This window comes from Gymnoscopelus microlampas (assembly GCF_963454915.1).
Source record: "Gymnoscopelus microlampas genome assembly, chromosome: 15".
In the NCBI taxonomy this organism is placed as follows: Eukaryota; Metazoa; Chordata; class Actinopteri; order Myctophiformes; family Myctophidae; genus Gymnoscopelus; species Gymnoscopelus microlampas.
The window spans coordinates 30,623,486-30,640,735 of NC_139952.1; the positions used below are offsets into that span (position 1 = coordinate 30,623,486).

General features: G+C 43.0%; 1 protein-coding gene across 5 annotated transcripts in view; it reads left to right on the top strand.

Annotated features, from left to right (window-relative positions):
* Positions 1-654: 654 nt before the first annotated feature.
* trioa (trio Rho guanine nucleotide exchange factor a) overlaps positions 655-17,250 on the top strand; it is a 97,318-nt gene continuing 80,722 nt past the window's right edge. For all 5 annotated transcript variants that reach the window (XM_084081148.1, XM_084081149.1, XM_084081150.1 and 2 more), the window contains exon 1: positions 655-944. In XM_084081148.1, coding sequence (XP_083937274.1) covers positions 911-944 — 34 coding nt within the window. In that variant the 5' untranslated portion in view covers positions 655-910. The remainder of the gene's footprint in view (positions 945-17,250) is intronic.

The following is a 17,250-nucleotide window of genomic DNA, read 5'->3' on the forward strand; positions in this document are numbered from 1 at the left end:
AGTACTCACATATTTTACGTAAGTAAAAGTAGCCTACTAGCAATACCACAATATAAAAAAATACTCTGTTACAAGTAAAGGGCCTGTGTTAAAAAAGTATTGGCATCAAAATATACTTCAAGTATCAAAAGTAAAAGTAAAAGTTTAGTAAGTAAACTAAAATGTGAAATTGCCTATTTTCAAATAGCCTATACAATAGGACTGAAGTGGTTATGTATGTTTTATAATATAATAATTTATATCTGCAAAGTAACTAGTAACTAAAGTTTTCAAATAATTACAGTGGAGTAAAGGTACAATATTTGCCTCTGATATAGTGGAGTAGAAATAAACGAAACACTCGACTAAAGTAAAAAAAAAGAAGAAAAACTCAAAATTGTACAACAGAGTACTTGAGTAAATGTACTAGTTACTTACTTTACAATACTGCACGCACGCACGCACACACACACACACACACACACACACACACACACACACACACACACACACACACACACGCGCGCGCGCAAGCACGCACGCGCTCAGGGGCAGTGACTGTCATTCCCTGATCACCCACACTGTCTGCTCGTTTCCGAAAGCTCACGGAGATCCACCGAACACACCGAGCCGTCACCCCGGCCCCTCCCCGTCTACAGTGACTCTCCCCTCGGATCCACTCGAAGGGAAGAACCCCACCACCGGCGGCCCGGCGGCTGTTCGTTCCTTAATACCCACAAGATGGAGGTTTGCTGATGGCACTACCAGCCCCACGATCCGTGTGTCGCTACTGACGCTTTTGTCAGGACAGAAGAACTCATCTCGTCTTAATATACGGCCACAAAAAGGAAAGAAAAAACCCGAACTGGGGGGGATCGAGGGGATCCACTTTGGGGAATTTTAGCTGCTGATCCCGTTCAGGTCGGCAGCCATGAGCTCCGGGGAAGCATCGGAGGAGACTTCTGGTAAGATCAGCCCGAGACATGAACAGTGGGGATCGGGTGGATTGTAGACTAGATGCACCGTCAGGCAGGGCGACATTGTTCCCGTCTGGGTGTCTGTTTTTTCGGGCTCAGTTGGGGATGATGAGGAGGAGGGGGGAGGTTTTCAGTTTTCAGCAACACAGTAAGAGTAAATAATGTGAATAACAATGGATTCTTGCTCACAACACCAGATGTCATTACAAAATATATTTTGTAAAATAAGTCGTGCATGCATTTTGCAGTAAGATACATTCTATGTTTTGTCGTTAAAATGTAATAATTGGGGTATCCTTATAGCTACAGTGCTAACTGGCTAGTTTTCCCCTAGAATAAATATACCAAGGATGGAACCGTGTCGTCACACACACACACACACAAAAATCAGAGCCGTGTGTAGCCTGTGTGTTGCCTGTGTGTTTAGTATCCCTGGCCCAATGGTCGCATAATAATAACCCTTTCCATAAGTGTCACTCGTCAAAAATGAACCAAAACACACGTTTACTGTATTTTTTTTGGTCAACTGACACTCGTGGAAAGCACTTTTAAAATGTGGACAACTGAGTCTGAAACAGTTCCGCCAGATTAGTGGTTCCCAAACTTTTTAGCACAAGACCCAAAAGAAAAATGAGACATTCGCCCGGGACCCAAAATAGTGAAAAATGCCGATCTACATAATGAACACAATGTAGATTGTCTATATTCACTACTTCTTAAACGCTTTCAAATGTATGGAAATGATTTGATTTATTGTATTTTATTTAGGAAATACTTTTGAAATATGTTGTAATTCATCTAATTGAGTTATGTTTTTTAATGTTTATCGATCTATCTATAAATCTATATATCTATATCTATATCTATATCTATATATATATATACACAAAAACATATTTTTTTAATGGAAGACACAAAAAAGGGGGTCTTTACTTAAAGTAAAAATGTGTCCGCGACCCAAACCCAAACATGGGTGACCCACTGTTTGGGAAGCGCGTTTGGGAAATAGTGGGTTCCGCTTAATGACGCTTTGTTGTGACGCCACCGAAGCATCCTTGGTCCTTAATTCCGGGTTTTTCCCACACGCCAGGTTCCCTGTGTTAGCCACAAAGCTAACGTTTATCCCAGTGAATCCTGTAGAACCACCATGCTATCCTGCGTTAGCCCAGCTACTGCTAGCCAGGCTGCCAGACAGACTGTGCCAGTTAAGATAGCAAAGCTGCCTGCCCTCTGGTGTGTATGGGATTTTCACACAAAGAGGAAAACATGCACACGTTTGTGGTTATTTCTGACAATGCTGATTATAGAATAATCCGACATGGTGTCAGAAGTGGGACAAACATAAACTGACAATGGTGTCTGCTATGTAAACAGTACATGGCGTGGCACCACGTATGTGCTGTGTAGGGCAGCGATGGTGGCTTTCCAGTCCGCATTGTGTCCGAGCTGTAACTAGTTATACCCATAGAACGCTGGTCACCACCATAAAACAAAGTCTCAGCTTGTATTTTGGTAGGTTTAGGTGCTGTTTAGTACGTGCATCAGTCGCCAACGTTGGCTAGTAAAGTAGGCCAAATTGTCAGCAAAAGGAAAGGACCAGGGCGTACAGCCACAACACGGGGCCTTTCCATTGATTTAATGGGTCACCGTCAGCCCTTCAGTGAGAGAACAGATCCCCTCTGGGCTGAGGGCTCTGCTCCACTGGCTGCAGGCACTGTGTGTGTGTGTGTGTGTGTGTGTGTGTGTGTGCGCTGCCTGCTTCTAAGGCATGATCTCATGTCTGCCTGCTGCATTCTCTTATAACTCATAGACTGCTTTGTTGGCTCTTCTTGGGAATGATTGGTTACTTGTCCTATAAAATGTTCATTTCATAATTCACTGACCGGGGAGCTTTTCCATGCTGATGAATTGCCATTAAAAATTTAACATGGCTAACATAAAATGTAGCGTTGGCTAGGTCTGAACACCAAGGCAGCAGCATATATACTGTACTGCAATGTAACAACCAGTAACAAGCAGGCCTGAGATTAAAAAAAAGAAAAATATTATTTCATTCTTCTTTTTTGGGGGGGGGGGGGGGCGGCTGTCTTTTGTCTTGGTGCTCTCTGAGTGAGAGAGGGGGCGGGGAAGGGGTAAATAATTGCTATCAAAATAGCAAGGGGATTGACCTAATTATGGCACATGACAACACATTAAATTAAAAGGACACAATAGGGAGTAGTAGAATGATTTATTAGGTTAACTGTTCACAGGCACAGCCATAATAATCACTGGGAAATCTTGCACTGCAGCATTGGGTCTCATCCTTCCTTCCTGTTGTGGTATAGAAGAGCCATGATTTTTTAAGGGGAAAGGGGTAAACAAGAGACGCTAAGCGAAGCCTGAGTATTGACATGCAGCAGCCCCTGGCTCCTGTGGTTTGTGTCTTAGCTAGATAATAAAGCCACAGAGGGAAGTTCAGCGTCTGCATTGAGCTGCTGCCTCTGCCTGAACAGCTGATCTGTTGAAGGCTCCCTCTTGTCTTCTCTAAAACAGTGTTGCCAGATTTTGCGAGAGAAATAAGCAACCAGGTCTATGAAAACAAGCCCAAAAGAAGTGACTATAGGTCACAGGATTCCTGTCTCTAACCATATAGGCCTATTATATATGTTATTTGTTGGCTATTTGAAAATAGCTAATCTGCAAGCTTACAGCTTGCCGCGATGCAATGCGTAGTGAGCTTGTAGATCTGCTATTTTCAAAGAAAAATATCGAAAGAAAAGTGAAAATTGTGGAATAATTTCAAATCCACACAAATCTTGTATGGGGGGGTCTCTGGCACAACATATTTGTCAGAGAGGGGGTGTCTGCAAATAATTACATATTAATTTAGGGGGTCCTTTATCATGAAAATGTTTCACTGGTTTAAACAACATTAGGTAACAAGCCCAAATAAGCAACTACACTTCAGAAACAAGCCCCAAAAAACCTGCAACCCGCAGCTACCGATATTTACAAGAGACTTTACAGGGAAACAAGCCCAAAGTCGCTTATAATAAGCAGACATGGCAACACTGTATCTGAAGGGAGAGGCAAAGGGCGTTCTGTTCTGAGTGTGCACTTCGGCTTTACTTTCACCAGTCACAGTTGTCCGTCTTGTGATACCCCGGGCTGGCCCTCCTGCTTCAAACTGGTAACCCAACCTGTCACTGAGCTCTTTGAACAGTCCCAGTTTTGGGAAAACAGGTTTGCACCCTATTCGTGTTTGTTGCCGTACATACTACGTGCAGCTGGTCCTGTAACTTTGTGGTCTAAATTTAGGATTTTGGACACCAATATTGTATGAAATACAGACTACTTCAACGTAGTTCCTATAATTCTCTTTTTTTTTGTGGTGAAGTTAGGGATGTAACAGACGCAGTATGACATTTAACAGTATTTCGCTCTGAAGAAAAAAATATTGCTTTATTGAAATGAAACTCATGCATTATGCATTGTCTCAAACTCATGCATTAGCATTGAACATTTGCATACAAATACTTAACACAAGGGTTAATTTATACCATGGGCACAGCATTACAGGGATAGGCTTATATGCTTCAAAACTGTGGTCGCTTGATACTGTGGTACACCTTAACCACTTAAACCCCTATATTGTTGACCGGGGTCCCCCGAGGCTCTATAATTGGTCCGTTCCTTTCCCTCTACACCACATCTTGTTGCCGGAAATAGCTGATCTACAAGCGATGTGAGCCTGTAGATCTGCTATCTTCGCTGAATGTTCGGCCCCAGAACAGGGATACTTGGGTTCATGGTTAGGTATACTGTTACATCCTTAGTGTGAACAATAGGACAGATAACACATAATCACTCCTTCCATTACTAAGTCAATGGGGACAGTTGCCCAGCAGTGTGATTTTAACTCTAATGCTAACATTTTTTCATTTAGCCCTTTGTATACTACCTCTTTCTGTTACCTTGGACACAGAAAGATTCTTGACAGACATAAATTGGTTATTTGCTGTCGGTGTTCTTCTAAACAAAGCAGGGCCATCAATAAGCCGAATGCATACCAATTATGTGAGGTAAACCCTGTCAGTTAATTGTATTGTTGTTGCACTCCATTTAGACTAAAGTGAGACTTTAATGTAAAGCGTGACCTCAATTTCTCAGGTGTTACTGTAGAGTGGTGACTACTGACTGTTGTGGGATGGCTTGTGTGATTTATCTTCCTCAGTGCCTGGCAGCCAGCAGTGTGGTGTTTCGTTATCACTACAAGAACTGTGATTGACAAGGTTGCTTTTGTGTATGCAATGCATGAGCACACACACACACACACACACACACACACACACACACACACACACACACACACACACACACACACACACACACACACACACACACACACACACACACACACACACAGTCACACACACATACCCACCCACACACACACCTACCCAGTACCCACACACACACACGCCTGCGTGTGGGTGCTATTTGTAGGGTGCCAGTGATGCTTCCGTCAATTGGACAAGGACTGACGTCAGCATATTACTCTTAACGGTTATGACTAATGAGACCATCACTTCCTTGTTTGATTTGCGTCCACCTGTGCTCTGAAAGCACAAGACGTAGAAAACTGTTTATCTGTTGACCGCCAACCACTGTGTTGCAAGAAATTCAGTTTTCTTCTAGCACAAAACACATCAAATTGACAACCATCCTGCAATGCATGATATGAAGTTGTTGAACAAATTTGGCGAAAAAAAACGGAGTCAGACCATTTTCCTATTTCTTTTTCATGGTGTGGCTCTGCAGGAGGCTAGCCATCTATAAGAGGGTCAGTCTGTGTGTGCGTGTGTCCAAAGCTAATCTCGCAAACCACAGGACTGATCCACGGTACAAAATGTTGTTCCACATATGTTTTATACTTTTGAAATCTCTAACTTTAATTAATTTTTTATATAATTTTATATAATGGGAGGCAATGGGGCATGGATTGGGCTGAAACTTAACTTTGTCCAAATTTGGAGTCATACGTCATAGATATGTCATAGACGACTGATGCCATAGATGACTGACATCAGAGGCTGGCCACATGAAGTCTGATATCCACATTGATGCCATTCCTATGTGGATTCGGAGATCCATGTGATTCATTTTGTTTTAGAAATTTGTTTTCCATTGAGCTTGTAGATCTGCTATTTTCGGTGCCCAGCTCTGTTTTTCGACAAAGTATAAATCAGGCTTTAATGGAGGTCTTGTTTTGAAACAGTCCAGCGGTAAGCAGTCAGTCCAGCAGCAGTGAAACCACTCCGAGGCATGAGTATGGAAAGCCTACCTATGGCTTTGTACACAAGGCTGGCTAGAAGCTTGAGTGTCACTCTGAGGGGGCCCTCCCCTTTGTTTTCCTATCGACTTCCTTCTCGCAGAGCTCGGAGCCGTGTTCTGACATGCACAGGTCTGGTGTCTAGCCACGGGCCATGCTTTTTCTCTCTCCCCTCTTCTTCACCTCCCTCTCCCTTCTCTTTGTTTCTCTCTGCATCAGCCTTTTTGTCTTTACAATCCCCATACACACTCAGGGACTTTATTTACTCCCTGTGTGCCCCTGCATTCTGTCCAAGTCTATCTCTCTCGCTGTCCATGTTTATGGTTTTCCTGCCTCCTTCAGTATTGTTGCTTCATCTTGCTGTTATACAAAATGACAACCAATAAAACAGAGCTCCCCTCTCTTTCTCTCCTGTCTGCTTGTGGAATTAATAATGGGGCCTTGGAGCACAGGAATGGGGAGTTCTGTTGTGGCATGTTGTCAATCATTAAGTTATCATACCACGCAAACACATCCCGGGCTACTAACAGGCCAATTGGCTGTTGTTTTCCTTTGTGCTGTTATTACATGACAGAAGGATAGGTATTACACCCGACAATGGGTAAAACAAACCCACAATCCTCAGTCACAGTCCTCATGAATGAAAGTTTAGAAGCTGCCTGCAACGTGCTCAGTCGGTTTGGTCAGTATACATTTGAATGCATCTTGCTCTGTGTGTGTGTGTGTGTGTGTGTGTAAGGGAGAGACCGAGAGAGAGGGAGAAATCTGATCTAGAGCTGCACTTATGACTCAGGTCCATTCACCAAGGCTGAGGTCTACACACATACACACACACACAGAGCAAAGACTAATGGGTATTGATCCAGGAAGATGGAGACAGATTGAAGTCCCTCACTAAAGGTTTCCTCCGGGCCAAAAGCTGCCAAGTCAGGAGCTGAACAACGGCTAAAGCCCTAATGCCAACCAAAGCACACTGCCTTCAGTCGTTCATGTTTATGGGATAGTAGCGGACGCTTGGTGCATTGCTGCTCAATACAAACGAATGAATAATGGCCTTCAATACGGCTTTTGTACGTAACATTGAAAGACTGATGTTCCAATGCCAATGTTTAGGTTATGTTGTTGTGTCAGTTCCAGGACTTTGCGTTAGATGGAAATGCAGGTGTTTACCCCCAAACATAATGTATTTTTGACACCGATTTAGGGCACGAAAGACCATGAATTTGGCCATAGTAAGAGTGCAGGCACAAGACACACCACACACATGAAGCTCAGAGTAAAGTCTGATTTCACATCAGTGTCTTGCGCTGAAAATAGCAGAACTAAAAGCTGTGAGCTTGTAGATCGGTGTGAGACATGATGCACAACCAACAATTAATTTATAAATCAGGCTTAAATTAGGATAAATGTGTTGGACACTCAGACATCATGTGGTTAGTAGCGTGAGGGAAGGTCTTTGTGACGGACACAGTTCTGTCTCTCTCTCTTTGTCTTTCTGTCTTTATAGCTCTCTTCTTTGTCTCCGTTTCCTTCCGACACACACACACACGCACACACGCACGCACGCACACACGCACACACACACACACACACACACACACACACACACACACACACACACTTCTACTTTGCCATTCTCACCAACTCTAACTTTCCCCAGTCATTTACTCTGCAAAACGACGTCAAACACGTTTCACGGCACAGAGTAAATTTTAAAACAGGCTTTTGATGTCATTCGTGGAGAAATATGTACTCCGAAGACATAGGGTATTTCTTGCCCCACTAAATTGTATTTACTAATTTTCAGCCTGTAAGAAGTTGTACATAGTTACATTTAGTTTAGTGTTTTACATTTTAAATTCAATATTATTCTCAGAGGCCTTTAGTTTGAAATCCACCAGGTCACACTCTCTCTACCATTTTCCATTTTCTTCCACTGGTGAAATTGGTCTTATATGTAATTCTAAACAGCATTAATGCCAAGAATGAGTAAACCCGTCAGTTGGCACTTGGTCCACAGTGCCAAACACGAGTTTGACGAGTTTGGGGTTTCCAGTGGTTTTCCACCAGATGGCGCTGTTCGCTAGCCTATGGATGATGCTTTCACTGCCAGATGACGACAGACCCGGAATTGACGTCATTTAAAAAAATAAAAGCTTGATTACTTCCTATTTATTTCCTGTGGGTAAATGGCTATATCTCCGTTCCTCTTGCTTTACGGCAAAAACAAGTCACATTCAACTGGCCACAGCTATGTTAATTTTTTTTGAGACTTCCGAGACCCCAGTGCATGTAATCGATCACAGAAAATATGCCATGATTTTTCAAAGGTACAGTAAAATCGCTCGTTTTCGCTGGCAGTAGCGTCACACTATTACACTATTAGTCTGGCAGTTAAAAAGTTAAAATGTGTTCATTCAACTCATTGAAACAGGAATTCTCCCAGAGTTGAGAGTCCAGGTGCAGACAGACTAATATGTTGTAAGATAACACAACTGTACTGTCGTACAGATGGACCTAATAGAATGAAAGGAAAGATTAATCTGACCACGATGGATGCATGTGCAATTACATAGGCTTGTTCAATTAACAACTACTGAACATAAAAGGCCTTTTAACCACGTAAACCCTCTATTTTAAGTGAAACGGACCTGAGTAGCAACTGTACTCGGTCTTCTCTTGTTTCCTTCTACACCAAATCTCTCTGCCAGAAAAGGCAGATCTGCAAGCTCACAACGCTTGTAGAGCTTGTAACTCGGCTATGTCTGGCAAATGTACCCCTCAGATTAGAGGGAGTTGGGGTTCAAGTGGTTAAGAAGGCAAGGGACTGAATATTACAATAAAGCACAGAGATCGACAGCACAGTGAGTCCATTATGGTTCTTTTTGTTGTGGCTTCAGAATAGTGTTTTGAATGTTTGTCCATGAACCACTTCCAACTCGGTGAGCATGTTTTGGTTGGTCATCAAACATTTTCAAAAATAGCAAAAAGATAGATCCACAACAAGATGTGCGACACCATCATACGGCAATAGTATAAAATATGGCTCAGAGATTTAAATTAATGCAAGTATTTGTTGTATAGAACTTGGAAATGACATCTGGACAGAGTGAAATGGGCAACGTTTCCATTCCACATCCATTACGAAATGAATGTTTTATTTTTTTTTATCTAAAAAAAAATGTAAACGTGAAAAAACTGTATGTAGGTACTTCCTTGGCGTCCTGGCTCGTGTGGACAAGACATTTGGCAGTGATCCAGCAGTTTTTGAGATTAGCACCTGACAGACTCACTCGCAGATCCTCCTCTAGACGGTCTTTGCCTCCTACAGAGCCTCGCTGTAAACATCCACACACAAGTATCCAGTTATTTGTAAAAGCAGATTAAACAATCTTCAACATTCACAACATTATAAGCACTTAAAAATGCAAGTGCTTTTTAAAATTATATTCATGGATTTGTTTCACATTCATATAAAAATGACATTGTAAAAAAACGATTTGTTTATAAGTCATGACACTCATTATATTTGTGAATCTTGTTTTGTGCATTTGTGATTATTGAGACTAATCTGATTGCATAGGCCACACTGTCATTAGCCTCTGTCTTGTTTTTTCACCGGCAGTGTTTACACTCATACTGGCATTGTAAGGATAATTTGGAAAACATGACTCAACACCTCAGAATTATGCAAAAATGTGTGACATGACCTTGTACCATTTACGAAAAGGAGAGATTCGTAGGTGGGGAATTATGGAGAAATGCTCATATTTGGTTGGCTGATGTGTTGATAACTTTAGTAACCACCTATAGTGTTTTATTTGCTAACTTCTTTTAGTCATTTCCCTCATTACTCATCTTGTAAACATGTAATCATTCCTATCCATGCATAATTGCAGGTGCAGGTACTATTACACATAAGTGGCAGGTCATGGCTAGCCAGGAAAGTGAGGCCCTTTTTATTGGGCTGAAAATAGCCGATCTAGAAGCTAAAAACGCCTTGCATTGCGACACGTTGTAACTTGTGAGCTTATAGATCAGCTATTTTTGTCACGTGACACCATTGTACGCTGAAATATAATAGGACTTTAGTCTTGTGAGAAAGTTGTGTATTCTCTGTTTGTGCAAATCATATTCTATTCAAGATTGCTTGTGCAGTAAGACAAAATGGTTGGTAAATAATTTGTATTCAAATAGAGGGAGTTTAATTTGCTCTGTCACCATCCCCGCCCGGCTTCCCTCTCCCAAACATGGCCAATTGTGTTAGTACAGATGCTCTGCCAAACCGGATCCATCGCGGTGGATATTTGTGCATTTCTTTGGTCATTGACTACACTATACCCTGACCTCCTGCGTTGGGTAATACAGAATAAACAGCCCATGGTTGTTGTTCAGAGTGATGAACAGTAAAATAAATGGCTGATCATCAGTAGCAGCTGTGATGTGATTGAGAAGGGTTGGTAAACTTACTACAGTAACTACAGTAAACTACAGTAATCCGACCTGTAGAACAACACAGAGGAACAATGCATTACTTCCCCAATAATAATCATTCATTCATTCCTCTGTAAACAAATGACTTTGTGTCTTTGAATAGGCTGCACAAGGGAATAAGAAATTGACCTTGTAAGAGCTTCAATAATGAGGTAGTGAAAGCAGAACCATGAATGTACAGATTACACAATAAAAATCTCAGTGACTAATAACTGCTCCCGACGAGCAGGTTGGTGCCTTGCATGGTTTCCTCTGCCGTCGGTGGGTGAACATGATGCACGTTGTGATTTGCTTTTGGAGAAAGGTGCTATATAAATGCACAGTAGGTGAATGGTAAATAAATGGTGCATTTATATAGAGCCTTTATCCAAAGCGCTTTACAATGTGCATTACTGTACATTCACACACCCACATTCACACACCGATGGCGGAGGAAGCCATGCAAGGCACCAGCCACCAACCTGCTCATCGGGACGGGAGCATTTTGGGGTTCAGTGTCTTGCTCAAGGACGCAGTAGTAGTAAAAATCTTATTTTCTAACAATAATTTGATGATTGCTCCTGTAGGAGACACAATTGCTCCTGTAGGAGACACAATTGCAGGTCAATTGAGTCTCTTACCGGAGACTCTGCCGTTCATCAAATTATTGGCTTAGGCATGCGACAAAAATAAAAAAATCTCCATGAATTCAAGGCTTCATGTGGTGTGTAATTGATAGACAATAAGTCCTTGTTTGAGTGAACTACTCCTTTTTACGGAGTAAAGGTTGTGCAGGTCTCTGATCTCTAAACCCTTATGGAAGTTTAAAAGAGTAATGTTCTAATCAAAACTTTCAGTGGTAGGCTAAGACTGATGTAACAAATCATACAGCAATGATAAAATCATGTAAATGAAGGTAGATGTTTTATCTGCTCATATCTGCAAGGCTGGTTTTGGTGTGTGTGTGTGTTACCATGGTAACATCTGTGCATGTCCATCCCAGCTATGGTAACTTAGTCCCTATTTATAGGCCTATATAAACCGGTGCCATAAACAAAACGACTGTGATAACCCCCCCCCCCCCCCCTCCCCCCAACGCACGTGCGCGAACACGCACGCACGCACGCACGCACGCACGCACGCACGCACGCACGCACGCACGCACGCACGCACGCACACACACACATTCACACACAGCTACCACCCTATGGTCTCTAGATAAAGCCAACTGGTCAGCTGATAAGAGCTAGGAGGAGCGAGTCAGTTTCTATGGTGGTGATACTGGTCACTGGGTTCAGGGACAGACCGCAGCAGGACCGTTACAGTCTGTGCCGGTTGCCAACACTAACGGAAACATCGCTGTGAAATCAATGGCGTCTTTTCAACAGGAAGGCCAAGTATGGCTTTTCAGCAGCGAGGAAATAGAGGGAGCAAACTTGAGACTGTTTATAAAGGCATGATCAGAATCTCTGGATGTGAATTCATCACCACAGCCCGGTGAACAAGTTGGAGAGAGAAACACAGGAGTGTTGTTTTCAGTGAGAGCGATGTGAATGAATTAGGCCTAAATATACCTGTTTTGCCCTCATGCCCTTTCTTTTTTCGTTGTTGCTTTTTCTCCCCAATTTTGTAGTTTTGCCAATTAATTCCTCCCCTCACACATTTGTGTGTTGTCACTGCTGTTGTATATCCTACTGACTCACCTGCCAGTGAGGAGCCCCCACCAGGAGGACTTAAAGCCTCCATCCTACTCCTTCTGCCCAGCACTCCCTGCTGACAGGCGCCGCCCCAGCCTGTAGTAGTACGTACAGTGGGGCAAAAAAGTATTTAGTCAGCCACCATTGTGCAAGTTCTCCCACTTAAAAAGATGAGAGAGGCCTGTAATTTTCATCATAGTTATACATCAACTATGAGAGACAAAATTAGGGGAAAAAATCCAGGAAATCACATTGTCTGATTTTTAAAGAATTTATTTGCAAATTATGAGGAAAATAAGTATTTGGTCAATAACAAAAGTTCATCTCAATACTTTGTTATATACCCTTTGTTGGCAATGACAGAGGTCAAACGTTTTCTGTAAGTCTTCACAAGGTTACCACACACTGTTGCTGGTATGTTGGCCCATTCCTCCATGCAGATCTCCTCTAGAGCAGTGATGTTTCGGGGCTGCCGCTGGGCAACACAGACTTTCAACTCCCTCCAAAGATTGTCTATGGGGTTGAGATCTGGAGACTGAATAGGCCACTCCAGGACCTTGAAATGCTTCTTACGAAGCCACTCCTTCGTTGCCCGGGTGTGTTTGGGATCATGGTCATGCTGAAAGACCTAGCCACGTTTCATCTTCAATGCCCTTGCTGATGGAAGGAGGTTTTCACTCAAAATCTCACGATACATGGCCCCATTCATTATTCCCTTTACACGGATCAGTCGTCCTGGTCCCTTTGCAGAAAAACAGCCCCAAAGCATTATGTTTCCACCCCCATGCTTCACAGTAGGTATGGTGTTCTTTGGTTGCAACTCAGCATTCTTTCTCCTCCAAACACGAGAAGTTGAGTTTCTACCAAAAAGTTCTATTTTGGTTTCATCTGACCATATGACATTCTCCCAATCCTCTTCTGGATCATCCAAATGCTCTCTAGCAAACCTCAGACGGGCCTTGACATCTACTGGCTTAAGCAGGGGGACACGTCTGGCACTACAGGATTTGAGTCCCTGGTGGCGTAGTGTGTTACTGATGGTAGCCTTTGTTACTTTGGTCCCAGCTCTCTGCAGGTCATTCACTAAGTCCCCCCTTGTGGTTCTGGGATTTTTGCTCACCGTTCTTAAAAAAAAAAAAAAAAAAATTGATCCTACGGGGTGAGATCTTGCGTGGAGGAATGGGCCAACATACCAACAACAGTGCGTGGTAACCTTGTGAAGACTTACAGAAAACGTTTGACCTCTGTCATTGCCAACAAAGGGTATATAACAAAGTATTGGGATGAACTTTTGTTATTGACCAAATACTTATTTTCCTCATAATTTGCAAATAAATTCTTTAAAAATCAGACAATGTGATTTTCTGGATTTTTTTCCCTAATTTTGTCTCATAGTTGATGTATATCATCATAGTTATACATTGTATAACTATGATGAAAATTACAGGCCTCTCTCATCTTTTTAAGTGGGAGAACTTGCACAATGGTGGCTGACTAAATACTTTTTTGCCCCACTGTACGTGCAGTGACAAATATCACCCTCTCCGCCCGGCTTCCCTCCCCCGAACACAGGCCAATTGTGTTTGTATAGAATTGGAACCGAACCCCCTGGTGGGGAGGCACTTTTACTGCTATGCCACCCGAGCCCCTTGCCTCATGTCTTAAAGCTGCAATCTGTAAGTTCTGGGATTCGAACTCGGGTCTCCCACGTGGGAGACCAAATTTCCACCGCTCTACCAAGATGGAATTCCCACTTGGCTATAGGGAGATATTGTGCTTATGAGCTTCAGGCAGTACCACACTTGAACCAGTAGGCGTTCTCTTCTACCCGACACCAGGATGTAAAGTTCCTAGGTAGACTACCTGCAACCAGTGCAGATGTGCTAGTTGCCTACTACTCGTCCATACAGATTGGTTAAAATAAAATAAAAATCTTTCAAATATGTTCCGGAGTGCAGCTTTAATAGCTATTGTAAAGTAGAGACCTAGACGAGTGTTATTAGTGTAATTTAAGAATAGTCCGTTCGCCTGTTGGTATCCGTCTGCAGTCTGAATGCGATTAACTAGCTTTATTATCAGAGACGATCTCTCAGCAATGGAGACTCACTGAGTGTATTTTTTCAGCCAAGGTAATGTAACTATTAATAAATGTTGTCAGAGACGTAACAAGGGAGTTTTTCTGTGTTGTACTATCAACCTCAGGAACAGCTGAAATAGATGCACAAACACACACGTCTACGTGCACACGCACAAGCGCACACACGCACACACGCACACACCTCACTCCTCTCCATGTGTTTAAAAAAAGGAGGTTGTTCCACTTTCCTTCTCCTCTCCTGTGCTCTCGTTCGGTAATTTCTCTGGCGTGATAGCTAATTGGTGTGGGCTCGGGGAAAATTTGTAGCCCCGCCGTCATCTCTTACAAGCTGGAACGCGAGAGGGAAAAGTGTCGAGGGGGAGAGCGCAAGAGCGGGGGCATTGACAGAAATGGAGAGAAGATGGAGAGAAGGGAGAAGGCAGGCGGTAGGTTGTGTTTTTGTTTTGAAAGAGAGAGAGAGAGAGAGAGAGAGAGAGAGCGGGGGATGGGAATAGAGGGTGCAGGTAAGCACGAGTTCACGTGCACTGATAAGCGATTTCTTCACGCATTCTTGTGAAAGGAGCGTAAACAAAAGTGTTGGGAAAGGACTGTTTATTTTGTTTTATTGTCCTCTACTAATAAGAAGGAAGTTCATTCATTGCAGGTGAGACATGATAAGGAAACAAAAGGAGGCGGAGTGAGTCTTCACTGTCTGTGTCTGTGTCCGTGTTGTGGTGTGAAGTGACCATGAATTGAACCAGCTCAAAATTGATTAGCATTGGTTTGGAAGATCTGTCGCCATGGACTTTGCTCCTATTTTAAGCCATGCCAAAGAGAGAGAGAGAGAGAGAGAGAGAGAGAGAGAGAGCGCACCAAACTAGGACAAGTCCTGAAAGACCATTGTACTGTTTTCTCATTGGGTCTCCAGTGCATTCAAAACTGCTGTCTCACTGTCGCCCCCCATCCCTCTCTCGGTCATGCTCCCTTTTCTCTCTCTCTTTGCCTCATTTCCTATTTGTTTCTTGTCCTCTTTTGCTCTCTCCCTCTCCCCCTATCTCCGTCTGTGTCTCCCTTTAGCTGGTTTACTATAACCCATTAATAATAATAATTTGAGTATTAATCAGCACACAGTGAAACAGAAAGACATTGATCCATTGTAAATGTCCTGTTCACTGGTCTCTCTCTGTGCCCCCTCATGTGACTCTACACAGTCACCACCAGGAGGTTATTGGCATTTGGCTAAAAGGGTATTAGTCATTGTTTTTCAGCCTGACGTCTCTGCCCCTTGCACTGCAAAGTGTTTAAGCTACAATGACCCAGACAATGGGCATGTTTAAATGAGAGGGCCTTGCTTTTATGCAAGTGTTTTATGACTCAAAAAAGGATGACTGTGTGCCTGCCGAGAACTAGCATGTGGGAACAGGGGCCCACAGAAAGGGTGTTCTGGTGTTAATGTGACCCCGGAGAGGGAAGGAGAGAGCAGTATATCAGGAGAAGAGAGATCTGTTTGTAAAAAAGAACTCTGTGAAGGGTACAGTATGAGCGCTGTTCAGCTGAGGTGAGGGTGAGTGAACTGCATGTGAGGGGGTATAGTAGGTTAGGTGTGTGTTTGTGTTTGCAAGAGGGGAGTGCGAAGGAGATTTTTGGGGAATTTGATCAGTTGAATTCTTGCTTTGTCATTTCCTCCATGGCCGTTATCCGTGTGTCTCAGTTGTTTAACTTTACTCCCAACGGCTGGCTGACATGAGACTTAACGTACTAGGGTCTGTAAGAACTTTGTGTGTGTGTGTGTGTGTGGTTAGACTACTGATCCCCACTTCCACCATGTGCAGAGCCAGATATACCAGGATCTGACTGAGGGAATATCCAAATTACAGTTTTTCTAGGAGTAGGTGGCTCACGTAATTTAAATTCCAGTCTGACCACCAGATCTCCTTATTTCTATTGCGATAAGAAATACTGCAGTACAAAATCACAATGGTAAACATTGTGACTCCGGCAGACATCTTTGGCATCGCAAATATGCCAAGTATTATTTGTATTTGGTTTGCCTCATCCCATTCTGACTACCCCCCCCCCTCTTTTTGATCTCTTTGTGTGGTAAAACTGTTGCAGGGTACGTCCTCAACTCCCAGTACAGGGAAGAATTCTGTGGAATGTGGAAGAGAAAGAATGTGACTCCCTTTAGAATTCACACCACCTTTACCACTTTTTTGTTGTGTGTGTTGTGTGCGTGTAAATCTGTGTGAATGTATGTGCTTCTCCCATATGATCGTGGACCTAAGTGTGGCCATATGTCATCAATAAACGGTGCTCGTGGTTGTTGACTGTTATTGTGTCTGTGTAGCCTCAACGTGAGGGTGGGATATTAACCACTTAAACCCTCTAGTCTTAGTCAAACGGGCTTGTACTCTGACCGCCTTTTTCCGTCCACACCAAATCTCTAATCCAAAAAGCAGATCTACAAGCTCTCTCGCTTTGATCTGCTATTTTTGTCAGAATAGGCATGCTGGGGTTCAAGTGGTTAACTACAGCCATCAACCCAACATTGATTATTGGCCACAAATACACCATCTATGGACACGTGATTGTCTGAAGATCTAGCTAGCTGGTGAATGATTTAAACGTTTTTGAATGTCAACAACTAGGAGAGCACGCACGTCCAAAAACGTTCAAATGCCAAGCGTAGGGCAGAAGCGAAACAGTGAAAAAATAGTCTGTGCACTGGAATAT